Source organism: Chrysoperla carnea, chromosome 4 (genome assembly GCF_905475395.1).
Source record: "Chrysoperla carnea chromosome 4, inChrCarn1.1, whole genome shotgun sequence".
NCBI classification, from domain to species: domain Eukaryota; kingdom Metazoa; phylum Arthropoda; class Insecta; order Neuroptera; family Chrysopidae; genus Chrysoperla; species Chrysoperla carnea.
In genome coordinates, this window is record NC_058340.1 from 15,504,037 (window position 1) to 15,528,922 (window position 24,886).

Consider the following 24,886-nt stretch of genomic DNA (forward strand, 5'->3'; position numbering starts at 1 on the left):
ACTTTTCGTCTTTTATTCTGAAGTTATTACATAATTCACCATCAAAATTGAAAATATATTTTTTTAATTTGTGTCCCCACTACCGTGCTTATACATTCTTAATTAGTCGGGCACAACTAGTTTTTGACTAGTTTTCGAGAAGTCTAAGAAAACATATCATCCATCTAGCGTTTAAATATGCCTACTTTTGAAGTCATTTATTTATTTAGATAATCGGGCAACCCCCTCCCCTTAAAATTATCAGAATTGATTTTGGCTTAGTCCAACTTCATATTTAAAAAAATCCAGCCTTTTATCCAAAATTACCTTGACGCTCGTACATCCTCAATATAAACCTACCGCTTACTCTTTGCTCTTTACCTTTGCTCGATATTTTTACTAATAATGCAAGAAGTTTAGCGCACCACTGAATTTTATCAATGTTAACTTTTGGTATATGCGGAATGGATTTCAGAACCAGAACTATTATGTACTCCTACCTTTCTTATGGCTAAAATTTTAGTTTTGAGTAGGCTCCAAACAATCAAATTTATAATGTATAAGTTAATCTAATCAATGATTTAAAAATATGAAAACTAAAATTAAAAAAATGTCTATGGAATTATTTTTCATTAAAATTAATTTATCTTACACATCAGTCGTGGCTACACCTTCTTTTTATTATACACTGTGCGAAGACGAACCATACACAAATTTTTGTGTGGGCGATACAAAAATGTATCTTTTGAAATCAAACACAACCAAAATCAACATTGGTTAGTGACAATGAACTTCACAGCAGCATAAAATATTTACATAACTGCTAAATATTTATTAATCACAAATTTTTGTTGATAAAACAAGTATTTTTGAAAATATAAATTAATTTTTATTATCATATAGGTGGAGAGTAATTAAATCATTATCAGTGTTTCGTACTAATTTCTTTAAAATTACCGGTAAGTGTGCTTTATTTATTACACCCTATTTATTTATATGAATGCATGTGGATTTTCAAGCCTACTCTTCAACTTTTTTTTTAATTTCAAAAATTAGAAAGGTATAAAAATATAATTTTTACTTCGAATAGTTTTCAAAATAAATAAAATAAACACAAAAGATTTTGTTTTAATCGACAAACAAAATTTAATATAATTTCATAATAAATAATTTTTGAGTGTGTACATAAAATAATGGATAAGCTCAAATTTGTTGTGGATTAACAATCTAATCTCACTTACACTTAAAAATTAACAAAATTAAAGAGAAAATATTGAAGAAAAAAACTTTATATTTAACGTTTTTCTTTCTTGGGTGGGTTTATATGTACTTTTTTCACGTTATTGGGCGTGAAGTCCCACATTTTACTGGTTTTCACGGAAAACTCAAAAACCGTACAATCAGTCGAAAAAAGTGTGATTATAGGAAAACCAAAGTATTATAGGAAAATTTTTTTAATCTAAAATTTTGCCAAAAACAGCTGCAACATTGCGCAAAATCATGAAATTTGGAGCGACGAAATAGCTCGTTTGAAAACTTGTACTTTCTATTTTTGAACTCTATTGCACAAAACATTGATGATGCTTTGTTGCTTTGCGCAAAGGGGTGCAATAGTAACAAATTAGTTATCCTTAATTTTTATATAAAGTTTAGAAACGAACCAAAATTTTAAAAATTATTTTGCTTTTTAACCCACTTCAAACAAAAAAGAGGAGGTTATCAATTCGACTGTTTTTTTTATGTGTGTTACCTCAGAACTTTCGATTGGGCGAACCGATTTTGATGATTATTTATCTATTTGAAAGCTGGTGCTTCCCGTGTGGTCCCATTTCATTTTGGTCCAGTTCTGATAACGGTATCTCTGAGAAAACCATAAAAGTCTTAAATTTGCATTAAGTATGCACGACAAGAGGACGAATAACTCAATATCACGCCAACCGATTTCGATTATTCTTTTTTAAGTGACAAATTAGTTAGTGTACTTCAGATTCACTAAAAATCACAAAATAAAAAAACAAAAAGAAAACCGACTTCAAAAGAAAAAGTATTTCAAAACAAATTAATATGCACTAAAAAGTAAAAAAAATAACGATAATATAATGGAGTAATTTTATTAATAATAATAATTTTATTGTTATTTTTGGAGTCGGTGTCAGACAAGCTAATGTAGCAAACTGTTCTGTCAGAGTTGTTTCCTTGGCTGACACCGACTCCAAAAATAACAATAATTTTAACTACATTATATTATCATTATTTTTTACTTTTTAGTGCATATTAAATTGTTTTGGAAAAGTTTTTCTTTTAAAATCGGTTTTCTTTTTGTTAAAAGTTTTTTTTTTTTTTTCCTTAAATACCTATAACATTCTACTTAAAACAAAAACCTCATCCTTTCAAACACCTATAAGGTTAAATACCTATTTTCAGGGGGTTTCTAAAATGTTCAAAGATCAAAATTTGTATTTCTTGTACAACTTATGATGTATATCTACCTAATTATTTTTATTACTTTCACTTCTATACCTAGCATTTCAGATCGTACATATTTTATGAATATGTACAGTAGTGGTCAAATACTCATGTTATTAGGGGCTATTCATTCATTACGTAGGGTCTCGAGGGGGAGACGGAGTTAAAAAATCTACACGCCCTTATCTTGGGGGAGAGGGGGCTAAAGCCTATTCCTACATAATATATTGTAAGTCGAAATTTAATATTAGAAATCTAGTTCCATTTCAGATTTCAAATAGTTTTCTTTTCAATTATTTGGAAAATAAAAAATGATTCTTTTATTATCAAGCAACAATAAACTTATGTACCCTTAGATGGGGGGTAGAGTGGGTCAAAAATTGCCAAAATTATGCTTACGTATTGATGAATGGCTCCTACTTTATAACTCAAAACGACTATTTTGAAAGTAGCTGTTAATATTAATCGGGTAGGTTTTGGTAGGTAAGATAAATTTAGCAATTCCATGATATACCTAAGTCGACCATTTTTATCAAAAGTGTATAAACTTTTTTATGAACTTTTGTCGCCACTCATTGTACATACTAACTAAATTTACCAAATTTTAATAAAAATCCCCGACAAATTTTACAGGTACGGAACCCTAAACTCGCACTTGAAACATATCTAAGAACACTCTCCATTAAATTACCTTTTTCATTAAAGTTTTTTCCAAATTGAACCGATTTGGGCAATTTTTTAGTTTTTTAGGGGTACGGAACTCGTACTTGAAACTTAACTAAGAACACTCTTCATTAAATTACCTTTCAAATCAAACCAAAAAAATCAAAATCGGTTCATCCGTTTAGGCGCTACGATGCCACATACATACGACAGACAGACAGGCACACACACAGCGATCAAATTTATAACACCCCTTTTTTTAGTTCGGGGATTAAAAAACGGAGCAATGGTTAGAAATAACAAAAATCATTTTCCACCAAAATCAGAATTTATCACAATTTTACAGCGAAAGTAATCGATTCTGTTCTATGCAAGATGATATCAAAATAACATTTTAAGAAGGTCATTTATAGAAGTTTGCATAATACCCGTATTTAAAATAATGTATATTATTTTGATATGTAACAAATACAGAAGGTAATAAAATTGATATCCATACTTTCAATTTTATTCGTCTGTTTCTTTATTTTTAATTTTTTGTTATTATCAAATTTAAGCTACGAGATTTCTATTTCTTACCGTTTTATACACTATCTCATACAATAAGAGTATAGAATAACCATCGACTCGAATAGCCATGGCATACGTGAGTGAATTTGACTCACTTATCCTTGCCTTACTATAATATTTGACTGGACTCCTGGGATAGAACTACCTTAAGTAGTTCTAGAACTGAATAAAAAAATTATAAAAAAGAAGTAATGGGCTGTTAGAAATATAAGAAGACCCGTTACATATAGACAATGTAAAATTATCATTTGATTGAAATATTCGCAATCTAAGAAAGGCTCGGCCTTCTTGCGTAAATTTTTTAGGCATGGGCTTGCTGATTATTTATGCTGATAAATACTTCATACACTAGCTATTTCTGCTACACTTTGTATTATGAATGATTGTTTAATTTATGTATATATATATATATATATATTTAATCATATTTTATCCGAAAATATAAACTTTTACACTGTACCAAAGTTCAACGGACGGTGGTGGTGTATTGTAAAAAAGCACGATTTATGGAGGTTTGCAGGATTTTTCCAGCGGCCCGAATTAGTTCAAATCATATTAAATTCGGTATGTGGGCCCCAACCCCCTTAATTGAGCTAGAAGGTTGAAAATTTATATTTCGGTTGAATTATTGTCAAAAAAGTACTTTTTTGGGATATGAGCTTTTCAGCACCTTCACCCTTTTTTTATTACGAAATATAAAATTTTTTACAGTTACATATTTTAAAGGTATAAATTTCCAAGCATTTTCACACCTTTTAACATGTCGAAATATAATGTTTTTCTCAGTTTTTAAGGTTTTGCACACCTATCTCTAAAGCCCCACCAAATGAGTAGAAGGATTATAAATTTGAATGTGAATTGCAGCTCCCTCTCTTAACTTTTTATGTAAAAATTTAATATATTCAAAAACTTGAAAAAACAATAATCTCATGTCCCAAAAACTCTAAAGTAAATGTAATGAAAATATGACCTTCATAATGGAGCCCGGCTTCTCACGGGTTTTTTACGTATATAATAGTTTAATTAAATTCAATATTAGTTTTATTATTATATACTACTTGCCTATTTATACATTTCTTTTCCTTATTATCACATTTTAAAATTTCAAATAACAACAAATAATTTTGTCAGTGATTGTTTATTTTCAGTGGTCAAAATATAATTTTTTATTAATGCGGTGAATAAAAAGTGTATCAATTAAACTTATTTAAAAAAAAAAAATTTTAACTAACAATATTGTAAGTTCAAAAATCTAATTTCACCAAAATTTCTGCAAAACGGTTTTGTAAGAAGTAAGAAGAATCAAAGCCAGATAAATTTATTACAATATAACACCATGCCGGTGTAATATATATTAACTTTTGAATATATGCAAAAGAGATATATTTACCCAAAGTATCTAAGTATAAATTACAGTATTTGTGGTCTTTCTTAATCCGCCCTTGCTTCCCCACAAAAGAAGGAAATTAGTCTTCTTTTAAGATTCAAAAACTGTACAATTTAAACGAATAATTTGTGGATACGAAGGAAAACATCGTTTCTGCTATCAACCTCACAAAAACACTGATTATATTAACTTAAACCTTTTTTAAGTTAAAAATTATTTTGCTCAGAGACATTTAAATTATGCTCTTGAAACATGACTAATTAATTTATCGAAAATAAAAGGCTTATCATGCCCAATCCATCCCGTTTTAAAAATTATAATATTTTAAACAACTTTTTTGCAATTTTCAGATAAGATTTTCAAAAAAAATTAGTAATCTAAAAAATATATATTTCTTATTCACAGATTACAAAGAATTTTGAATTTCATGGATTACAATTTAAATTAAAATGAAATTTTATCCGCAAATTTTCTGGTATTATTTTATTTTCCAAACTGTGGATTTATCCGTGCAAACGTAAGTACACTTTTATTTTATGTCTCTCAAAAATTTCTAAAACTAAATTAATTCACTTATTGTGTTTGAGCAATTTTTGGTGGTACAACTAATACAACAAAAACGTTTAAATACGATAAGAATTATTTTGGAAAAAATCAAAATATTTGTAGTTTACTAAAAGAACAAAAAAGGTTTGCCTTTTTTTTAAACAAAATATTTTACAGTTCCACTAAAAATATTACAACAAAATAAATACTAGTAAACAGAAAAACTCAACTTTTGCTGAATTTTTTAGTGTCCCAGTAACTATATATAGAAACCAAAACCCATTTTTCCCATAAATGTGCCTTATCAATAAAAAAAAAACGATTTTTTAAAAGAAAATAATTTTTTCAATTTAATTCACTGATTTTTCTCATTTATATTAATGGATCAAATTAAACACTGGAATTTTTCGTAATTTACATTAATAATGAATATCACATGAGCTATTAATAAAAACACATTTTTAAAATTTTTATTAAAGTTAGAAATCGATTATTGAAACCCTAAATTTTGTTCGCAGAGCTTTCAAAAATGATCAATGGAAATGTAATAAATCCTCCAAAACGTGTGTCCGAGTATTAGATGGTGTACAAAAGAATTTCTACTATCCGTCAGAGGATACATGCCGTTTGATATGTGGAGAAGGATCTTTGTGGCCCCAAATTAATGGCGAAACAAAAATCTCTAAAAACATAACAGCAATACATCCGTCACAAATTTCATTTAATTTGGAAAATAAAATTTACAATAATCCTGGGGTGAAACAATATCTGAATGACATTAAAGACATATTTATTACAAAATTATTTACCTATTGTGGCAATCCCTGTAAAAAGGTGGCTGAAAAAACATTAACAATAAATGTTCATGTAAATTCTTCAGAGCTATCGTTATCTTGGGAGACAAATGAAGCATATTGCTTACAAATTTCAACAACTGGTAAGTAATTTCAATTCTATTATTTATTATATCTAATTTCTATTAATATAAGACGTCACAAGTTGGCACAACCTGTTAAAAAAAACTCAGAAAATTCATTCAGAAATATTTTAGCTGACCGTGAAAGTGTCTTGTTTTGCTTTTTGTGAACCAACATTAAAAATGGTAAAAATGCATTTACCAACCTTGCCTATTAGAGGAAGGTCTCCCAAAAAAATGTAATTTTTAGCCAAACTATTCGAGATGTGTATAAAACGTCGAAACATTTTTGGTTTCTTCATTCAAATGGTGTAATATTAACATGTCAATTTCTTTTGATTTGTTCAAAAAATAGGGATCATTTTAACCAATATAAAAGGGATCATTTTACTCGCAGCGAATATCGTCATAAAAACTGATTTTAAAAGTCATTATACGCCTATCAAAATTACAAATAATAAAATTTAACAGAAGTCAAGAGAAAAACAACTAGCGACCGAAAACTAACACAAAAAAGAATAGATCAAAAGCAGTCAAATTAATATCGATAGACATAACAAATGGCTTTAATAGTTCAGTTAAAACAACGAGGGATCATTTTACCCTGAGGAATCATTTTGTAACACTTTTTTTCCCTACTTCCTACTGTAAGGATTTGTCGCAATTCGGTGTAGCATGTGTTTTTTAATTCCCGTAATGCGTTTTTTAGTTTTATTTTGGTAATGTTTCATGAAGTTGACGAGAAATGGTTTTTTGCAAAGCCCTATACTTGGAAAACTAAACGCAAATATAATGATTCTAACAACAAATCATAATTAATTTTTAAACACACGATGAGTTTTGAACTATGAATTTTATTTTAGGTGAACAATTGGATGGCAAAGTTGAAGTATCAATAAGAGCAGAGACAGTATTTGGTATACGACATGCGCTGGAAACACTATCACAATTATTTGCATCATATGAAATAATTGATGAAAATACTAAAGAAATGGCAAATGTGTTGGTGATGATTTCTAGCGCACAAATTTGTGATCAACCTATATACAAACATCGTGGACTGCTATTAGATACAGCTAGAAATTTTATGTCCATTGATACAATTAAACGGCAGATAGTAGCAATGGGTGCATCAAAATTAAACGTACTTCATTGGCATATCACAGACTCACATAGTTTTCCATTAGATATACCAAGTGTTCCACAATTTACTCAGTAATGCAAAATATAAATTCACTTAAATTCATTTAAAGTTTGGAAATAATTGAAAATCGTAAATTCTTATATTATCTATCTTATCTTATACATAGATTGTGTTGCGGCCATATACGAAGACGAACACCAGACAACAATGAAAATAGACAAGTATCAAACAGTATATAACATCGCAAAGTGAACACGATCCATTCATTATGCGATGTTTTGATGTCCTTTTTTGATATTGTTTGGTGTTCGCCTTCGTATCTGGCCAAAGCATTAGGTATACCCACAGTCCGGTGCACTTACATAAATCCTAGAGGGGTGAAAAGTTTTGACACTAAATTTTTTTATTCATCCATTCAATAGGGAGTTGTTTGGAGACCTTAAATCTGAATTTGTGTGTTCGGGAATTTAACCCTTTCGCCGATCTCTTGACATCTGGATCCGACATCTTGGAAAATGTCTTTTTTACGTTTTGGTCCATATCTTACGTTCTATTCATTTAAATTTTATGATTTTGATGTCGTTGGACTTGTCTGCGTTTTATCTTTAAACCCATTTATGTCAAAGTACACGCTACGATTGGTAGAAAAAAAGTAATTCGTATTCAAGGTAAAAAAAATTTTTCCTTTTTTAACGGTTTTTTTCAAATAGATTTTAATAGTGAACCGCAGCTGTCAAGAAATATCTAGCTTTATATAGCTTTTTTAAATTATTTCCAAACTTCATGAATCATGATGCCATTAGTAATCAAATAACGATTGTGATAAATTCGTTTCCCCAAATAAACATAAGATCGTTGTGTTTTTCAGGTATGGAGCATATTCGAAATATAAAATTTATACAGTCAACGATGTAAAAGATTTAATTGAATTTGCATTATTGCGCGGAATCAGAATATTAATAGAATTAGATGGGCCTGCACATGTAGGGTATGGTTGGCAATGGGGTCCCGATTTCAATTTAGGAGATTTAGCAGTTTGTGTTAATAAACAACCGTGGAATAAGTAATACATTTTAAATTAAAGTAAAACATATTAAGTTTCAACTAACGACAAAAAATTTAAATTGTTGAATACGAATTGATCCAAATTCAAACGAGTAAAAACGATTGAACTGTTAATGATATTTGACCAAATTCGATTTATGCTAGATGCTGGTCATAGGTAAAACCAATGGTTCTAAAAATTTTCTATATGAATGATAAAATCAAAAATAATGATGAGACCTTCTTGGTTTAAATTCGAATAAATTCGTTTTCTTTTATAGGCATTCAGTTTAATCCAATTTTATAGAAATTGTTTGAATTCTTTTTAGATATTGTGTTCAGCCTCCTTGCGGTACATTGAATCCAGTAAATCCCAATGTATACAAAGTTTTGGCAAAACTATATAAAGAAGTTATAAATATAAATCCTAATCAAGAAGCTATTCATATGGGTGGCGACGAGGTGAAAATAACCGACATTATATCTTTCTGTTATACTTTAAAAGAATCAAAGCAAATGTTCTGAGGATTGTTTTCGGATAAGGAAACTCTGCATTCTCCGTGCAAAAACAAAAATCTTTCTATTCCTTACTTCACTTCCCTAATCCTCCCAAATTAGTGAAATCGGCATCTCTCTTTTTTAACATCAATCCACTTGATAAATAATCCTATGTACCAAATATTAGCTCATTTGAACAAAAGGGGCCGCTGGGGATGTCCTTAAGTGGAAGGGAAATAATATATATCATATATCTCCAAAAATCCCCATCTCTCTCCGTTTACTTACGATACAGCGCATAAGATAGTGTCTAACAAAAAAAAAACAAGAGAATTGTTTTCTAATTTTGTCCGAATTTCTTTAAATCTCTACCAAAAGAATTCACAATATTGTAATACATATATTGAAACAAAAACAACTCTCAAAACATTATTTAATAATAACTTTTAAAAATTAAATTTTTGCTGATTAATTTCAACATTTTAGATACACATGGGATGTTGGAACTCCACCCAAGAGATTTTAAACTACTTAGCTTCTAAAAACATGGGTCAAACAACAAAAGATTTTCTAAACTTATGGTCAGGCTATCAATCAAAAGCGACTGAAACATATGATCAACAAGTTGGGCATGTCGATTCAAAAGTAATACTTTGGACAAGTCTTTTGACTAAACCTGAATATATTCAAAATTATTTAGATCCAAAAAAGTAAGTTATACTTAGAACATTAAGTACATAGACTGAGAATCGCCTATCTTTCCGTACAGTGAGAGGTGTGCCAACAACTGAGGTAGTTGCTTAGGCCAGTTAAGGACATTTATCAAAAAAATACATTTATTTAAAGAATATAAGGAATTTTCAAAAAAACATACACTGAATAAAGGGACAATTATCAAAAAAAAAAAAAACTTACATTGAATGTCAAATTTTTGATATCATAAAATTTGTTACATAAAACATCGCGGTGATTTCATTGAACTTTTTCGCTTTTTAACTTAAAAAATACTTATCACATATCACTTTATACTTTTTCGTACGAATCTACAATGGCAAGTATGACAACAACACTTTGTTTTGACATTTCGACACCGCCGCCATGACGGATTTGATCCAAGCAATTACCTCAAATGTTGGCACACTTTAAATCGATTGACGATCACTCCGAATTCCGGAATAAAAAGATTTTCGTGCAGGATTTTAGGAAATATTAAAAAAATACTTACCCACTCGCTAAATGAACGATGGCTTGGTATTTTTTGGGTCAAAGTAACCCTTTGTATCAACTTCCATCAAATTCCGAAACAAACAAATTTTTTATGATTATCTCGCATTTTTTAAATGGATTTTTTTAAATCCATCCCAATTTTGAGATTTTTAAAAGTGTGATAATTCACCTCGGAATAATTTTCAGAAAAATATTTAAAAGTACAATCAAAGAACCTTAGAACAAGAATCACCACATCTCTGTTTTTTTAGATACGTAATCCAAACATGGGTCCCGTCTACTGATCCCTTACCAACTGATTTACTACAATTGGGCTATCAACTAATAGTTTCTACTAAAAATGCTTGGTATCTAGACCATGGATATTGGGGTGGAAATAATCCATATTATAAATGGCCAACGGTCTATCATAATAGAATACCACGGCACGCAAATGTTCTTGGTGGTGAGGTAATTATAATCAGCTCTAATCAATGGTCGTGGTTAGAAACAACTCGTTTTTTTAAAAACGAATACTGTCTCTGTAAATGTAACACACCCCATACTTTGAAAACGTCTTTTACTTATAGAAAATGTACACAGCAGGTATTAAATTTACAGAGAGAGCGTCCGCTTGAAAAAAAAAACCGAGTATAGGTAACCACGATCAACTTCTTAACAGTAAAATGGAAAGAAAAATTCCTTTTTAGGCTTGTATGTGGTCTGAATACGTTGATGATAACGCCGTTGATAGTAAAGTATGGCCGCGTACAGCTGCTGTTGCCGAACGTTTATGGTCTGATCCGGAACCAACTAATACCAATGTAATTTTACCACGATTTCTAAGACATCGTGAAAGATTAGTCAAATTAGGAGTACGGTCGGATGTTGTTACACCAGAATGGTGTTCGCAAAATGAAGGACAATGTAATAACTTTTTACCGTAAGCTTTTTAATAAATAAAAAAACGTATACCATATATTGTTTTGTTTTGTTTTTTTTTTTTCTACGATATCGTTCATGTTCTTTCTTTGGAGTAGAATCTTAGCGATAGTATAATTAATTGCGCAAATTGTTTCAAATTCAGTTTTTTCTCATTTAAAAATTGAAAAATAATTTCAAATTTAATAAAATTTGACATACACAATCAAAATACAAAACGGAGAACAAGATATGAGTTTTTTTAAAAAAAAAAACGCCATGCGAAATATAACTTATTTTTTATCTTCCATTTAAAACCAATTAATGGCGATCCTAAGACGGTGCGACTGATATACTTCCAGACCAGGTAAAATCGTAAAATCTTAAAAAACGTTTAATTTCTTAAACAATTAAAATAATATCATGTTCAGTCTCTTTATACAGCTTTATTACTTCTTTCTTATTAATCATTCTAAATTAGGGGAAACCAACGTGGGGCGCAGCTATAGAATCTCGCATCCCTTCAAAAACTCCTAGGATCTCAAAATATCTAAATTTAAACAGCTGTCGAAGCGTTGAATATTTTTATTGTTTAAAATGGCGCATTTACGATTGTTCTGATAATAATCATAAATATAGGTAGGATAAGGGTAAGCTTAATCGCGTGAAAAGTTCGTAAACTAGCTAATGTCAATTCCTATATAAGTGAAAAACATTTAAAAGCTTAGACTATAGAGACATACTTATCAAAACTCTTTTTCTAAATTATTGTAACAATAGAAACCAATAATACGGAGTTCTGTATTACCGACATTTTCATTTTTGGGAATTCTAATATAATCGTCTCGCAACAGGATGAATAGGCTGCCGATACCGTAATTTTGGTCGGTACCAAATGTGATTTAATCATTGACATTACAGCTACATAGACTGAGTGTCAATCGATTTTAAGCGTGCCAACAACCGAGGTAATTGCTTACGTCAAATTCATTGTAGATTCGTGTAAGAAAAAATTTAAAGTGATACGTGATAAGTTTTTTTTAAGTCAAACACCGAAAAAGTTCAGTGAAATCACGATGTTTTATGTAAAAAATTTTGTGATGTGATATGTTTTTTTGATAAATGTCCCTATATTCAATGTATATTTTTTGATAAATGTCCCAATATTCAATGTATATTTTTTGATAAATGTCTCAATATTCTTTTGATAAATATCACTAACGGACCCTAACAATTACCTCAGATGTTGGCACGCTTCACACGGTACGGAAAGATAGGTGATGCTCAGTCTATGTATACTATAAAGTCAATGGATTTAATCAAATATTGTTACTATAGATTTAAATTTAAAATAATTTAATTTTACTGCACATTACTCTTTATATAATATCTTTGCACAAAGAAAATATCGGTTGGATATCGTTTTCTTAACATTGTCTCGTTTTTGAACGCAAAGGCTAAAAAATACAGAACTCAGCCAACTCCTCTATAGTCGACAAACAGAACTCAACCAACTGGAAATTACCATAAGAGTTGAATATAATAATAAATTTAAAATAAATAAATGATACCAATTTGGCTGAGCTATCAGTACTTTAAACTAATGATTATAATATAACCTATTCGGCCTATCATGAGAAGCTCTAATACTAATCGGAGTAGCGTGCCTTGAACTTTTTTACCATACTTTAGAACTAAATTAGTGTCTTCCATATATTTTTCAATTTTTCTATAAATGCTTTTTAACCGCGAGTTTATAAAAATACGATGAATATATTTAATACGTGTCTCCGAATATATTACCAAATAATATACTAAAGAAAAATTTATTAAATATTATATTCTGCAAAGTGCAAAGTTTGATGGTCACTGGTATACAAGTGTCAAAAAATGACATTTAAATTCGATACAAATGCTTAATATAAATAGTTTTAAAATTACAATTAAAAACGTAATTGTTAAAAACATTTTAAGCGTATGCAAAAGTTACCGAAAAAGAATGCATAATCCTGAAAATGATTTAGAAGTAAATAATCCAAGAAAATCATCACTCTGTTCACGTGTTAGTAATGTGTTTAATTATACGACGATTTTAAATACGATAATCACAATTTTAGGAATTACAATTTTAATAATTGTTGTACTTTTAAGTAAAGACTATATTAAATCAATTTTAATACGTATTGAAAAACAAGATCCACTAGTAATCTTTTTAATATACATTGTTTTATTTATTATCGTATCCTTTCCAGTAGTTATTGGATACCTATTTTTAATAATATCATGTGGATATCTATTAGGTTTATTGCATGGATTATTTACAATAGTAATTGCAGTTAATATCGGTGTATTTGTTGCCCACAATGTAATAAGACTTATACATAAATATTTTCATATACGTTATATAGAAAATAATGAGGTAGCACGAGCTATTTTAAAAATTTTATCAGGACCGCAAGCGTTCAAAGTGGTTTTGTGTACAAGACTTACGCCAATACCATTTGGTTTACAAAATACAATTTTTGCGGTAAGTAATATTTTGTTTGGAAGTGTTAGTTGCTTATTAAAACATTTAGAGCTTAAACACTTTTCATGAAAATTATATCGATACGGTAGTTTATGATAAATATTTGTATGTTGTATCGAGCTTTTTAGAATTAACGGAGAAATTTTGAATTTCATTTCTAAAAATATCTATATAAATTTTTATTATTTAATTTTTGCTTGCAGCTTAGTTCTGTGTCATGGAAACGTTACCATATCGCAACTGCTTTAGGGTTACTACCAGCGCAATTAATCAACGTATATTTAGGTTCAACTTTAAGGTCCATGCACGACGTAATCGACAATCATGCAATTTCACCATTGGGCTACACGATTTTTGCTGCTCAAGTAAGTTTTTAAGAATATGTTAGATATTTTCATGGGTACCGAATAATTGTCGTTCGAGCATACCTTCTGGGTGGTATTAAGCTCGAAAGAGTTACCACGTCTGATGCGTTACTTGTACCAAATTTTTGGCATCAGAGTCATACTCCTGACCCATTTTTCGGTCTAACTTCTAACCTGAATATTCATGAATAATCAGGTCTATTTCAGGGCGTTGTATTTGACAGCCATTTCAGGCGGCTAGAAAATCGGGAGACTGAGACATATTCAAATTTCAACACCTTTTAAAAATTGAAATTTTCAAAATACCCGATGACGGACGCTTTGCAATAACTGTCAATAACTATGCCTAGTCCTAGACCTCTACTTATGCTAATCAATAATTTCAGATAATTATTGGTATATCAGTAATGATGTGGGTTTTGTGTAAAGCAAGATTAGAACTAACGCGTGCATTAGAAGATGTGGAAAATGGACATAACAACACATTAGCCACATCGGATTCTTCAGATCTTGGTAGCCATAGTTATATATTGGCGTGATTCTTTTTTAAAATCTCAATAAACTGGGTGAGTTTTGTGTCGAAATGTAATAACCAAAATAATTATTTGTATATATTATAGTTTATACTAATAAGTGTAAAAAAATACGTGATCAAAGGAACAACCAAAAATCAAATAAAAAACAAACAAAATAATAAAATAAGAAATTATTTTTATTGCCATTTTTAATATTATTTATCAATATTTTTTATTTTGATGTTGTTCGATTGAATAATCGATAACTGCAATTGTATAATCAACATCCTCTTTTGTTATACACATTGGTGGTTTTATACGAAATACCTGAAATTTAAATATGTTTTAATGATTGTGGTTCAAAGTGTCCATATCTGTAATGTCCAAGACAAAAACTCCACAGGCAGGGCAGGATTAACCATTAGACAGAGTAGGTAACTGCCTAGGAGCCCCGGGGAAAGATCAAAATGGAAAAAGACAAATTTCTACGAAAAGAGCGTCAAGTTTATTTACGAAGACTAAAAAAAACGGCCTACGGGCTCCGATATGGTTAATTCGACCCTGTCCACATGACAAAAAATTCACAAATGAAATATATGTCTTTCAAAATTTCTTCAACTAAAGGTTTTTGGAAAAAATGGTTCAAGTAAATGTTGTTTTACTCGGAGGAAAGGATCTCACGGAGACCTTAAATTAGATTTTGACTTGCAAAGCCAGCTCATATTCATAACTGATAAGAGATCGAGGAAAATTTTATATTAGAGATTCTTTATAACATAAAATACAGTTTTTGATTTTCATTCGATTTTCTCCAAAATTTTACGAAAAAATTTAACCAATTTTTTTTACTTATTAAGATGAGCATCCGGCAACCTAACTTAAAGAAATTGGGAATATGTGAACAAACTAATTTCAATACAACAAAAATAACGTCAAAATAAATTAATTTTTGTAAATAAATTTATGTAATTGAAATTTTTTTAGTTTGACGTTTTAGTATTTGAGCAATAAAGCCTTTTTTGGGTTTTGGGCAGTATAATTTTTAAACATTTTTGGTTTTGGAAAATATATTTTTATGAGTATTTTAGGTTTTGGATAGATTTTGAACATTTTCGGTGTTAGATAATAAAGTTTTTGGTTATTATGGGCTTTATTTGAATTTTAGTTTTGGACATTGGGATTTTGGACATTTGATTCTCTATTTTTATGTTTAACATAGTCCGGTCATCAAGTAATTGTAGCTTGCAAAAGGTTATGATAGATATTAATTTGTTAATATTTCCAAAATTTACATATCAACATTTTTTCTAATAATCAGATGGCATTTCGAAAAACACTTAAAAATTCCGATAGAATTGTTTATGAATACTTCGAGGAACTGAATCTAAGACATTCTGACGAGAAAAGACGTTATCTTAACATCATTTTTTCTAATAATCAGATGGCATTTCGAAAAACACTTAAAAATTCCGATAGAATTGTTTATGAATACTTCGAGGAACTGAATCTTAGACATTCTGACGAGAAAAGACGTTATCTTAACATCATCTGTTACAAAAAGGCCATGCTATTTATTAGAATTTCGTTGAAGGAGATGCGATTTGTTATGGTTGTACATAACCATAAATAAATCATTCAACAGGGCTCGATTAAATTTCAATTGAAAAGGATATCAATTTTAAGATTGTGGTATAATTAAAAATTAAATGCAGAAACAAAACGCCGCATTTTTCAGAGTTTTCTAATTAAATAATGTTTTAGGATCGCTTTACCGAAACCACATACGAAATTTCAAAAGTATGGTAATCAATAAAAACTATAACCAGTACGTCTGCATTTATTTCATAGATAATCTTTCAAGATTTTCCTCTATTAGTGTTTTCAACGTTCTAAGACTCCTTTGTATAGAACATAAAAATTTCAAAAAACCGTTGCTAGAGGCGATTGTACTATTATCGTTTTTCGACTCAATCCCTGTTTCAACATGATGGCCCTTTCAATCTTTTGCAAGATAACAATTTTATCAACCTCACGACTAGACAATGTTTTGTATTTGATGGCTCATTTTTGTTATCTCATTTTTTAAATTATAGTTATAAATAAATTTTGTATTTTTTAATATTTGTAGTTAGATTTGTTACAGTATGTATAACTGATAAACTAATAAATTATTGAAAACAGAAATATTTTGAATTTTCTGGAGGGTGTACGAGATTATAGATATCCGTTATGTCTTATGTTTAATTAGAAAATTAAATACTCACATTTCCATAAAGACCACCTTTTCCAATTAATAGACGATTATCTTTACATGTTTCAAATATATCAGCAAATTGTGTTGGTTTCATTGGTTTGTTATTTGATTTCGATTCAACCAATTCTACACCACACATTAAACCTTTACCACGTACATCTCCAATACAATCGTATTTATCTTGTAACTTTCTTAACTCTCCGAACAAATAATCTCCTAATTCCTTACAACGCTCTTGGTATTTTTCTGCTTCGATAATCTGGAATTATTTCAACAAAAAATATTATAACTATTGATTTGCTTAAATCGTTTGGATATTTACATCTAAAACTTTAGATCCAATGGCACAAGCAACAGGATTTCCCCCAAATGTGTTGAAATGACTTGCTATTGTAAGACTTTCAGCAATTTCTGGAGTTGTTATAACGGCACCTAAAGGAAAACCGTTACCAATACCTTTAGCCATAGTTACGATATCTGGCATCACGTCATGCATTTCAAATCCCCAAAAATGTTCACCAGTTCGGCCAAAACCAGTTTGTACCTACATACAATAATTTTTTTCAAATACAATCTAAAATAAAACATTCAAAACTTATTACTTCATCTGCAATGTAAACACCACCATTTTGTCTAACTAAATTAACAGCTTTTTTAAGGTATTCTTTTGGATATTGAACAACACCTCCAACTCCTTGAATTGATTCGGCCATAAAGGCTGCAACATGGCCTTTTGGTAACGAATATTTAAACACCTCTTCCAATTGCTTATAATATGCATCAGATGCTTCACAAGAAGAGGCATCTTGACATGAACATGATCTCAATGTTTGACTTGGTGAATCACGGCAATATTTTCCACCCCATAATCCTTGAAATACATCTGGATTCATGGTCTAAGATTAAAAAAAAATCAAATTTTAATGCATTTCTAATTACTTTTTGACGTTCAAGTATTACGTAACGACGTTTGATTATTTTTTGACATCCACGACAAAATCAATATGGGTTTTTTGAAACCAAAAAATTTTATTTTTAACCCCCGAACCAAAAAGAGGGGTGATAAATTTGACCGTTATGCGTGTGTGCTTGTCTATCTGCGACATCGAAGCTCCTAAACGGATGTACCGATTTTGATTTTTTTTATCTACAAAATTTTCTCTCTTTTTGATTTATGAAAAAATGTATCGTAAACAAGTGAAAACAAATAATTGGCTGAGTTAATTGTTGAAATACCATGTATAGATAGTATTGATTACGCAAACGTTTGTTTTTTTTACGTCAAGTAAGTAAAAAAAGATAGCCACTGTTACACACAAAGTAATAAGAGTTCTTTCATCTCACTTCCCCAGTGGATATAGTATATATATGCTATAACAAATAAAACCATACATAATATATATGTAACGTATATATTTTTTTGTAACGTATAAGTTTACCCGCGGGTAAACAGTGATGTTTACGAAAAAATGTTTCAAACAAAAGTTGTTTATTTTTTATAAGGAACATTTTTTACATTTAAACTTTTGTTCTACAACAAAAAGAGATAGCTATCTCTATCGCTTTACTAGATTGGTCCTACGGACCCAAGACCCAATTGACCTATTTTGCTCATTTACGAAGTCCTCACTTTTTTTTTCAATATTTTTAAGAGTTAAAACTTGGGACTAAACTTAATATTTCTTGAAATAATTCATATATACATGGTATAAAAATATGGGTGTTTTTATAACGACGATATATAAACTAATTTATTTTTAAGTGGTTATAAATAATAAATAAACAATTTACAAAAAAATATTAAAATATTTTAAAGTAATAACGTAAAAATCCCTTTTTTGTGGTAAAAAGATTACATAATACTTAAACGTTAACTAATAACTTTCATTTTCTTTTGAAACTTACATGAAGCATACCTGATGGTCCTGATACATTAAATTTATAGGTACTGGAACCAACAATAGCCATAGTATTAGGACTTAAACCATGATAGCAATTTCTTAAAGATATTATTTCATTATTTTTGGTATGTAATCGAGCCATTAACGTAGCCAAATCATTAGCTTCAGATCCACTATTTACAAAATATGCAACCTTTAAATTTCCTGGCATTTTATCCGTTAATTTTTCAGCATACTCTTGAATTTTTGGATGTAAATATATATTTGTTGTGTGACATAATTGTGAAAATTGTTCGTGAGCTGTTTTAGTTACTTCCCTGAATTGAAGAAACATGTAATACGAGAATCATAAAGAACTAAACTTTTGTGGCAAAACTTACGGATGGCAATGCCCCACGGAAACGGTTACAATTCCACCAAACATATCCAAATATCGATTACCTTCATGATCGTAAAGCCATTGCATATGACCTGAGGTTATGAATAATGGTTTCTTATAAAATGTAGTTAAACCCGGATTCAATCTTGTTTTACGAATTTTTAAATTTGCTTCATAACTTGGACCCTAAAAGAATATTAATTTAATTTATTGAAAAAATTCATATTTGAAAGAGGCAAAAATGGGCTGCCGTTTTTAGCCAAATTGAGATCCCAAAATCTGCCACGGAAGTTCTAACGGAAATTTTTATTCATATACAAATTCATGAACTTTCCTCTATTGTAATATCTACGGAACTTCTTATGGTTATCACAGAATACTTCTGTTAAATTTGAAGTATTTCCTCCCAACAATAACTCCCAATTTAATTTCTAACAGTGCCTAATACACTAAATAATAAAATAACAATATTTATCAATCGCTATTGTTAAGTATTCAATTTGGCGTTTTATTTTCGTGATATAAAGAATCACAGAAGTGGATGACTATCGATATCCTACATTTGTTTATAAACTTACATAAAAGTTGATTGTAGGGTACGGACAATTTTTTTCTGAAAATAAGAAATAATTGAAGGATCCAAAACTGTACAGAAAATTTTTAAATAATAACTTTCACTATCCAATGAAATCACTCGATACGAAAACATATTTAAATATTTATCCTGATCAAAAATTTTACTTCTAAGTAAAATGAGACAATCTCAACGATTAATAACACACAAAAAATTAGAAAAATTGTTTCCTTTACTCTGCCAGTTTTAGCCCCTTCAAGTGCATTGAAAAGTACCTACTCTGTAGATCTTACATTATAAAGTTTTGGTGTATGATTACATTCTGGTAACTTCGTTGTGAATGTTGAATATTTTTTAATAAATGTACCATTTTCTGGAATAAATAGGTAAGCTTTAATTTATTATTGGTTTAAAATTTTTTTTAATATAGTATTAAAAAACATTGATCTATTAAATTTTTATAAAAATTACATACTTAAGTTAATTTTCTTGATAAAATTCATTGTTTCACGAAGTTCGATAGGTGTTACTTAATAATCAATGCACATGATAGTTCAAAAAAAATAATAATTCGAAAACATTGTATGTTAATTACAATTGTATGCATAGAAAACATACTTAATATTTAAATATTTTTTGCATAAAATAATCAGTGGCGGTCAACCCGGGAAAAACTGGATTATATATCAGGATATCTCCAATGATTTCTTTTGATCAACAAAAATGGTAAAACTGAGATCATAATAGATCTAGTTATAGCTTAGTAGATGTACACTTGTTCGTCTGTGTAGATCTACTTACATCACAATTGATGTGCAGGAGTTCATCTGTGTTAAAATATTAATTGAAATTAATGAATAAATATTTTAACAACGGTTCCCAACAAATACAAGTCATCCACTCGACTCATTGCCTGTTTTGTGAAAATTCCAAACAAAAAAAAATATTAAAATATATAAAAACATGGTGGCCACATTACTGAAAATCTGGAAGACTTGGAAAAGTCAAATTTTACTAGAAAAGTCGAGTAATATCAAAGAATTCCGTGAAAAAAGAGAATGGTCAGGAATTTCTATTATCTTCGTAACAAAAGTTCTAAAAGAATTTTTATAATTTTTTCTATTCTATTTATTGTATTAACATTTTCCATATCCGTTATTTGCACAATTGACGTTCCACTTTCTTTAAAAGCAATGAGCGAAAAGGTAACAATGGAGGAATAGGATATGCTGCATATATAGTACAGAAACTTGTTCAGTTCCTTCTGACTTCTTTGATCATAGTAAGCAATAGCCGGTAAAGACGTGACGATAAGATGCGACCAACGTTTGAATCAAATATTCATCGATTGATATGTGCCCGGCTACACAGCTGTACAGTGAGTATTGGATCCAATACATTTGATGGTACAATTTTTTTATTTTTTTATTTTTTGAGAACATAAATTCCAAAATTGATTTGATTTTTTTAAGAATATAAATTCCTTTTAAATTTACCTTACTGCCGATTATTACATTAAATATATTTATTATAAACAAGTTAATGAACAAAACAATAACAATGAAACATTAAAAATAACAGGAAATAAACAAAAAATTTTTCGTATAAATACCATCCAATTAATTAATTGTGTTATGTATAAATAAATAAATGGTGTTAATACACATAAAAATTTAAAGAATCGTCTTTGAAAAAGCTTCATCAATTTTCGAATAATGAATGCACATATAGCGAAAGCACTGTTCTATATTATTAGATTTTAACGCCAATATGTCAGCGCCACGAGTAAAAATAATGGTAACTATACTTAAACAACTCAGCTCTTTTATGTGTAAATAGTATTAAATTTTCAATGTAAACCATACAATCAACCAATAGACTTATATTTACATCCATACAATTATATTAATAAAGTAGCGTGTCGTTGCTTTGGTAACTCCCTGAAAAAAAAAATCATCCATGGAGCGAATAGTTTATTATTTTGCCTAAGCGTATACCACAAACATCTTAGCCACTGAATGAATATTTAACATAAAGAATATGTTTCAAAAAGTTTTTTCACCAACATTTCCGGTTATAACAATAAACAATAGAGGTTTTAATTTTAAATGTCAATGTTGACTTTAATTTTATACCATCTTTTCGAAAATATTTAGCAACATTAACACTGGTGTGTCTGCATGTCCTATAGAGACCGAAATGCGGTAGAATGATGGGTGAGTTTTTCGGAACTCCTGGTAATAGAAAATGTTGTCAAAATTTTTGCTTTCATTCATTTTTTACATTAAATTTGCAGATTGTCGTAATTCTAAAAAATTGATCACAAACTATTGTTAAAAAATAATAAACCTTCAATAAAATAAGTTTTTTATTTATTAATAAATTCATTGATAGTATGACATTGATAGGATTTCGATAAACCTGTCCAAACAAGTTTATTGAAACTCTTGTTGACTGAAAGATTAAAATCTTTTAATTTTTAAAGATGCGGACCCAAGATTCAATTGGCCTATGTTGCTCATTTACGAAATAAAACTCACATTTTTACGCCCTAAGCACGCTATAGAACACGCGTTTTTGAGTTATCATATTTTCAAACAGGCGGACGGACAAACGGAAATGGACTAATTAGGTGATTTTATGAACTCCTATACCAAAATTTTCGTAGCATTAATATTTCTAAGCGTTACAAACTTGGGCTAAAATTAATATACCTTATTGTATATATATATATATATATCAGATATACAGGGTATAATAATAGACCTTCGTATAATAAAATAACTTTTTTATTCATTAATATATATTCATTGGACATTTTATTTACATAAACGTATATCACCTATAAAAAACAATTATTATTTGCTGATATTACTATACAGAACCTGAAGAAACGAATATTTTTAATTTTAAGCTGGCATATATCGTCAATGGCCTTGGGCATATTTCATTTGTATTTATATAGCTCCACAATTATGCTTTATTATTTTATTTTCAACATATATTTACTTATATATATATTATGCTGAGAACTACACCAGCTCCTTGCTTTAGTTCTTCCATTATTAAACCAAAGACGAATGCAACCGAAATAAATTCATTCATTTTTATAATCAAATAACATTCTTCTAATGCGAGCTTTGAAAAAAGAAAACTCGAGCCAATTCAACCCATTTTAGCTGGGTTGGGTTAAGTTGGCACATATTGACTTTTATTAGTCGCTATTGTTTGCATCTCTAAATTTTATTTAATAAAATCGTAAATTAGGAGACAATTTAACAATTTTTTTCATTTTTCTCTTTCTTCTTCACCCGCACACATTTTAGAATGTATTTGTATGCACTTTCATATGAACAGTTAAAGCAATTTTTTGTATAAACCTTTTTTCACACATGGGACATTTGTATGGTTTTTCACCAGTATGCCGCCTAACATGATTCAATAAAATTTTCTTATCAAAAAATGCTTCTGAACAAAATGTACAAACAAAATTACGCTCATTTAAATGGGCACGTGATACATGTATATTTAAATGAGATATTCGACGATATTTTTTATTACATTTATCACAAGCATACGGTCTTTCGTCCGTATGCGTTAACAAGTGCCTTTCTAAATCAAAATTTGATTGTACCTTAAGTCCACATACGCTACACAAACAAATTGCTGCTGAATTCGTATGAAAAACTTTCACATGTTTTTTTAGCGTAACTTTAGATATAAATTTATGATCACAAAGTTCACAAGATAATTTTTCACGGTCTCCATGCGTTGCCATATGATATCCTATAGTACCTCGTGTTAATGATTTACCACAAATCTCACAATTCACGATCTGACCTCTATTTCGTTTTCTTTTAATTTTTACTTTTGGATGCATTTTACGAATATGTTTGACTAAAATTCGTTTCGATTTAAATGTTTCATCGCAGGTTTCACATTTTACACACGTTCGTTTTGATTCGACTTTGTGGACTCTTCGCATATGCCTGGCTATACTGTTTTTAATAACTTTTTTTGAACACAGTTTACAAGAAGTTAAAGCTTTTTCAGCTAATTGATTCTTATCGTATTTAAACTTTTTATGAAAGTTTTCATGAGAACTTAAATGTAATGGATGATAACATATTAGTGAACATTCTTTACATTTCACTCCTTCTGCGTTATGTTTTTTTGCCATATGTAAGCCCAATACATTTACTTTTTTAAACGACAATAAACATTTTTCACACTTGTATTTTTGTAAGTCCGATTCATCATCCCCTTCCCAAACAGATCCTTCATCATCTTCACTTTCCTCTTCGTATTTATATTGCACGCTTTTCTTTCGTGTTTTTATTCTATGCAATTCAGATGTATTTTCGTTTTCCAATACTTCATCATTGTTGCTTGTTTTTGATATTTTAACTTCATTTTGATCAGCACCTTCTTCTTTGATATGTATTGGATAATCTTCCAATTCTTCATCCTTTACATTATCTAAATCACTTTCGGTATTCCATGAATTAATTTTATTCTGTTCAATAATTTGACGAAATGTGTTGTCCGAATTTTCACATAATTGTTTAAAGCTAATGGTATTTTCTAATTGAAGAAAGCATGCATTACATATTTGATTTGGCAGATCATCATTTTCCCAAATCTATGAGCCAGAAAAAAATTTATTAAAATATTTTTAAAAACAAAGTTTTACATAATGACTTACTTGTACAGAAGTACAAGCTGTTATCATGTCAATTATTTTAAATGAACTAATTGATAAGAATGTTTCATCAAATTTCATGCAAATACGACAAACTTTCTCAAAATCAGCTATTAAAACACATTTAACGTCCATTTTTTGTTAACATTTCACGTTTTAAAACGTATTAAATTATTGCGACAATTTGTCCATCTAAAAATAAAAATATGTAAAAGTCGTAAACAAAAACTCTTGACAGTTATCAACTGTCAGAAATTAAAAATTATTACGCAGTAGGAAGATAGAATGACCAGAATTATCTTTCTGATACTTTCGCCACAATGTATTTA

General features: G+C 29.3%; 3 protein-coding genes across 3 annotated transcripts; 2 read left to right on the forward strand and 1 right to left on the reverse strand.

Annotated features, from left to right (window-relative positions):
• The first annotated feature begins 909 nt into the window (after nucleotides 1–909).
• LOC123299199 (chitooligosaccharidolytic beta-N-acetylglucosaminidase) lies at nucleotides 910–11,398 on the forward strand. The gene is made up of 9 exons (XM_044881495.1): nucleotides 910–938; nucleotides 5,471–5,582; nucleotides 6,130–6,548; nucleotides 7,391–7,742; nucleotides 8,540–8,734; nucleotides 9,045–9,177; nucleotides 9,700–9,923; nucleotides 10,692–10,890; nucleotides 11,130–11,398. The coding sequence occupies exons 2-9, from the start codon at nucleotides 5,515–5,517 to the stop codon at nucleotides 11,364–11,366; spliced, it is 1,827 nt and encodes a 608-aa protein (XP_044737430.1). The 5' UTR covers nucleotides 910–938; nucleotides 5,471–5,514; the 3' UTR covers nucleotides 11,367–11,398.
• Nucleotides 11,399–13,290: 1,892 nt separating this feature from the next.
• LOC123299200 (transmembrane protein 64) lies at nucleotides 13,291–14,891 on the forward strand. Its single transcript, XM_044881496.1, has 3 exons — nucleotides 13,291–13,867; nucleotides 14,071–14,232; nucleotides 14,619–14,891. The coding sequence occupies exons 1-3, from the start codon at nucleotides 13,340–13,342 to the stop codon at nucleotides 14,769–14,771; spliced, it is 843 nt and encodes a 280-aa protein (XP_044737431.1). The 5' UTR covers nucleotides 13,291–13,339; the 3' UTR covers nucleotides 14,772–14,891.
• Nucleotides 14,892–14,947: 56 nt separating this feature from the next.
• LOC123297884 (alanine--glyoxylate aminotransferase 2, mitochondrial) lies at nucleotides 14,948–24,640 on the reverse strand. Its single transcript, XM_044879700.1, has 10 exons — nucleotides 24,561–24,640; nucleotides 23,180–24,497; nucleotides 20,331–20,384; nucleotides 20,149–20,228; nucleotides 19,283–19,467; nucleotides 18,907–19,219; nucleotides 17,604–17,897; nucleotides 17,324–17,545; nucleotides 17,012–17,260; nucleotides 14,948–15,074 (listed from the first exon to the last, which is right to left on the reverse strand). The coding sequence occupies exons 1-10, from the start codon at nucleotides 24,636–24,638 to the stop codon at nucleotides 14,970–14,972; spliced, it is 2,898 nt and encodes a 965-aa protein (XP_044735635.1). The 5' UTR covers nucleotides 24,639–24,640; the 3' UTR covers nucleotides 14,948–14,969.
• Between the last annotated feature and the right edge of the window lie 246 nt (nucleotides 24,641–24,886).

Excerpts from the sequence above, each read along its gene's own strand:
- LOC123299200 (XM_044881496.1), top strand. The coding sequence starts at position 13,340 with ATGCATAATCCTGAAAATGATTTAGAAGTAAATAATCCAAGAAAATCA. Across the intron at positions 13,868-14,070 it reads TACAAAATACAATTTTTGCG|CTTAGTTCTGTGTCATGGAA; the intron begins GTAAGTAATATT and ends TTTTGCTTGCAG. Across the intron at positions 14,233-14,618 it reads ACACGATTTTTGCTGCTCAA|ATAATTATTGGTATATCAGT; the intron begins GTAAGTTTTTAA and ends CAATAATTTCAG.
- LOC123299199 (XM_044881495.1), top strand. The coding sequence starts at position 5,515 with ATGAAATTTTATCCGCAAATTTTCTGGTATTATTTTATTTTCCAAACT. Across the intron at positions 7,743-8,539 it reads AGTGTTCCACAATTTACTCA|GTATGGAGCATATTCGAAAT; the intron begins GTAATGCAAAAT and ends TGTGTTTTTCAG. Across the intron at positions 10,891-11,129 it reads CAAATGTTCTTGGTGGTGAG|GCTTGTATGTGGTCTGAATA; the intron begins GTAATTATAATC and ends ATTCCTTTTTAG.
- LOC123297884 (XM_044879700.1), bottom strand. The coding sequence starts at position 24,638 with ATGAAATTTGATGAAACATTCTTATCAATTAGTTCATTTAAAATAATT. Across the intron at positions 24,498-24,560 it reads CAGCTTGTACTTCTGTACAA|ATTTGGGAAAATGATGATCT; the intron begins GTAAGTCATTAT and ends TCTGGCTCATAG. Across the intron at positions 19,468-20,148 it reads ATACACCAAAACTTTATAAT|GGTCCAAGTTATGAAGCAAA; the intron begins GTAAGATCTACA and ends ATATTCTTTTAG.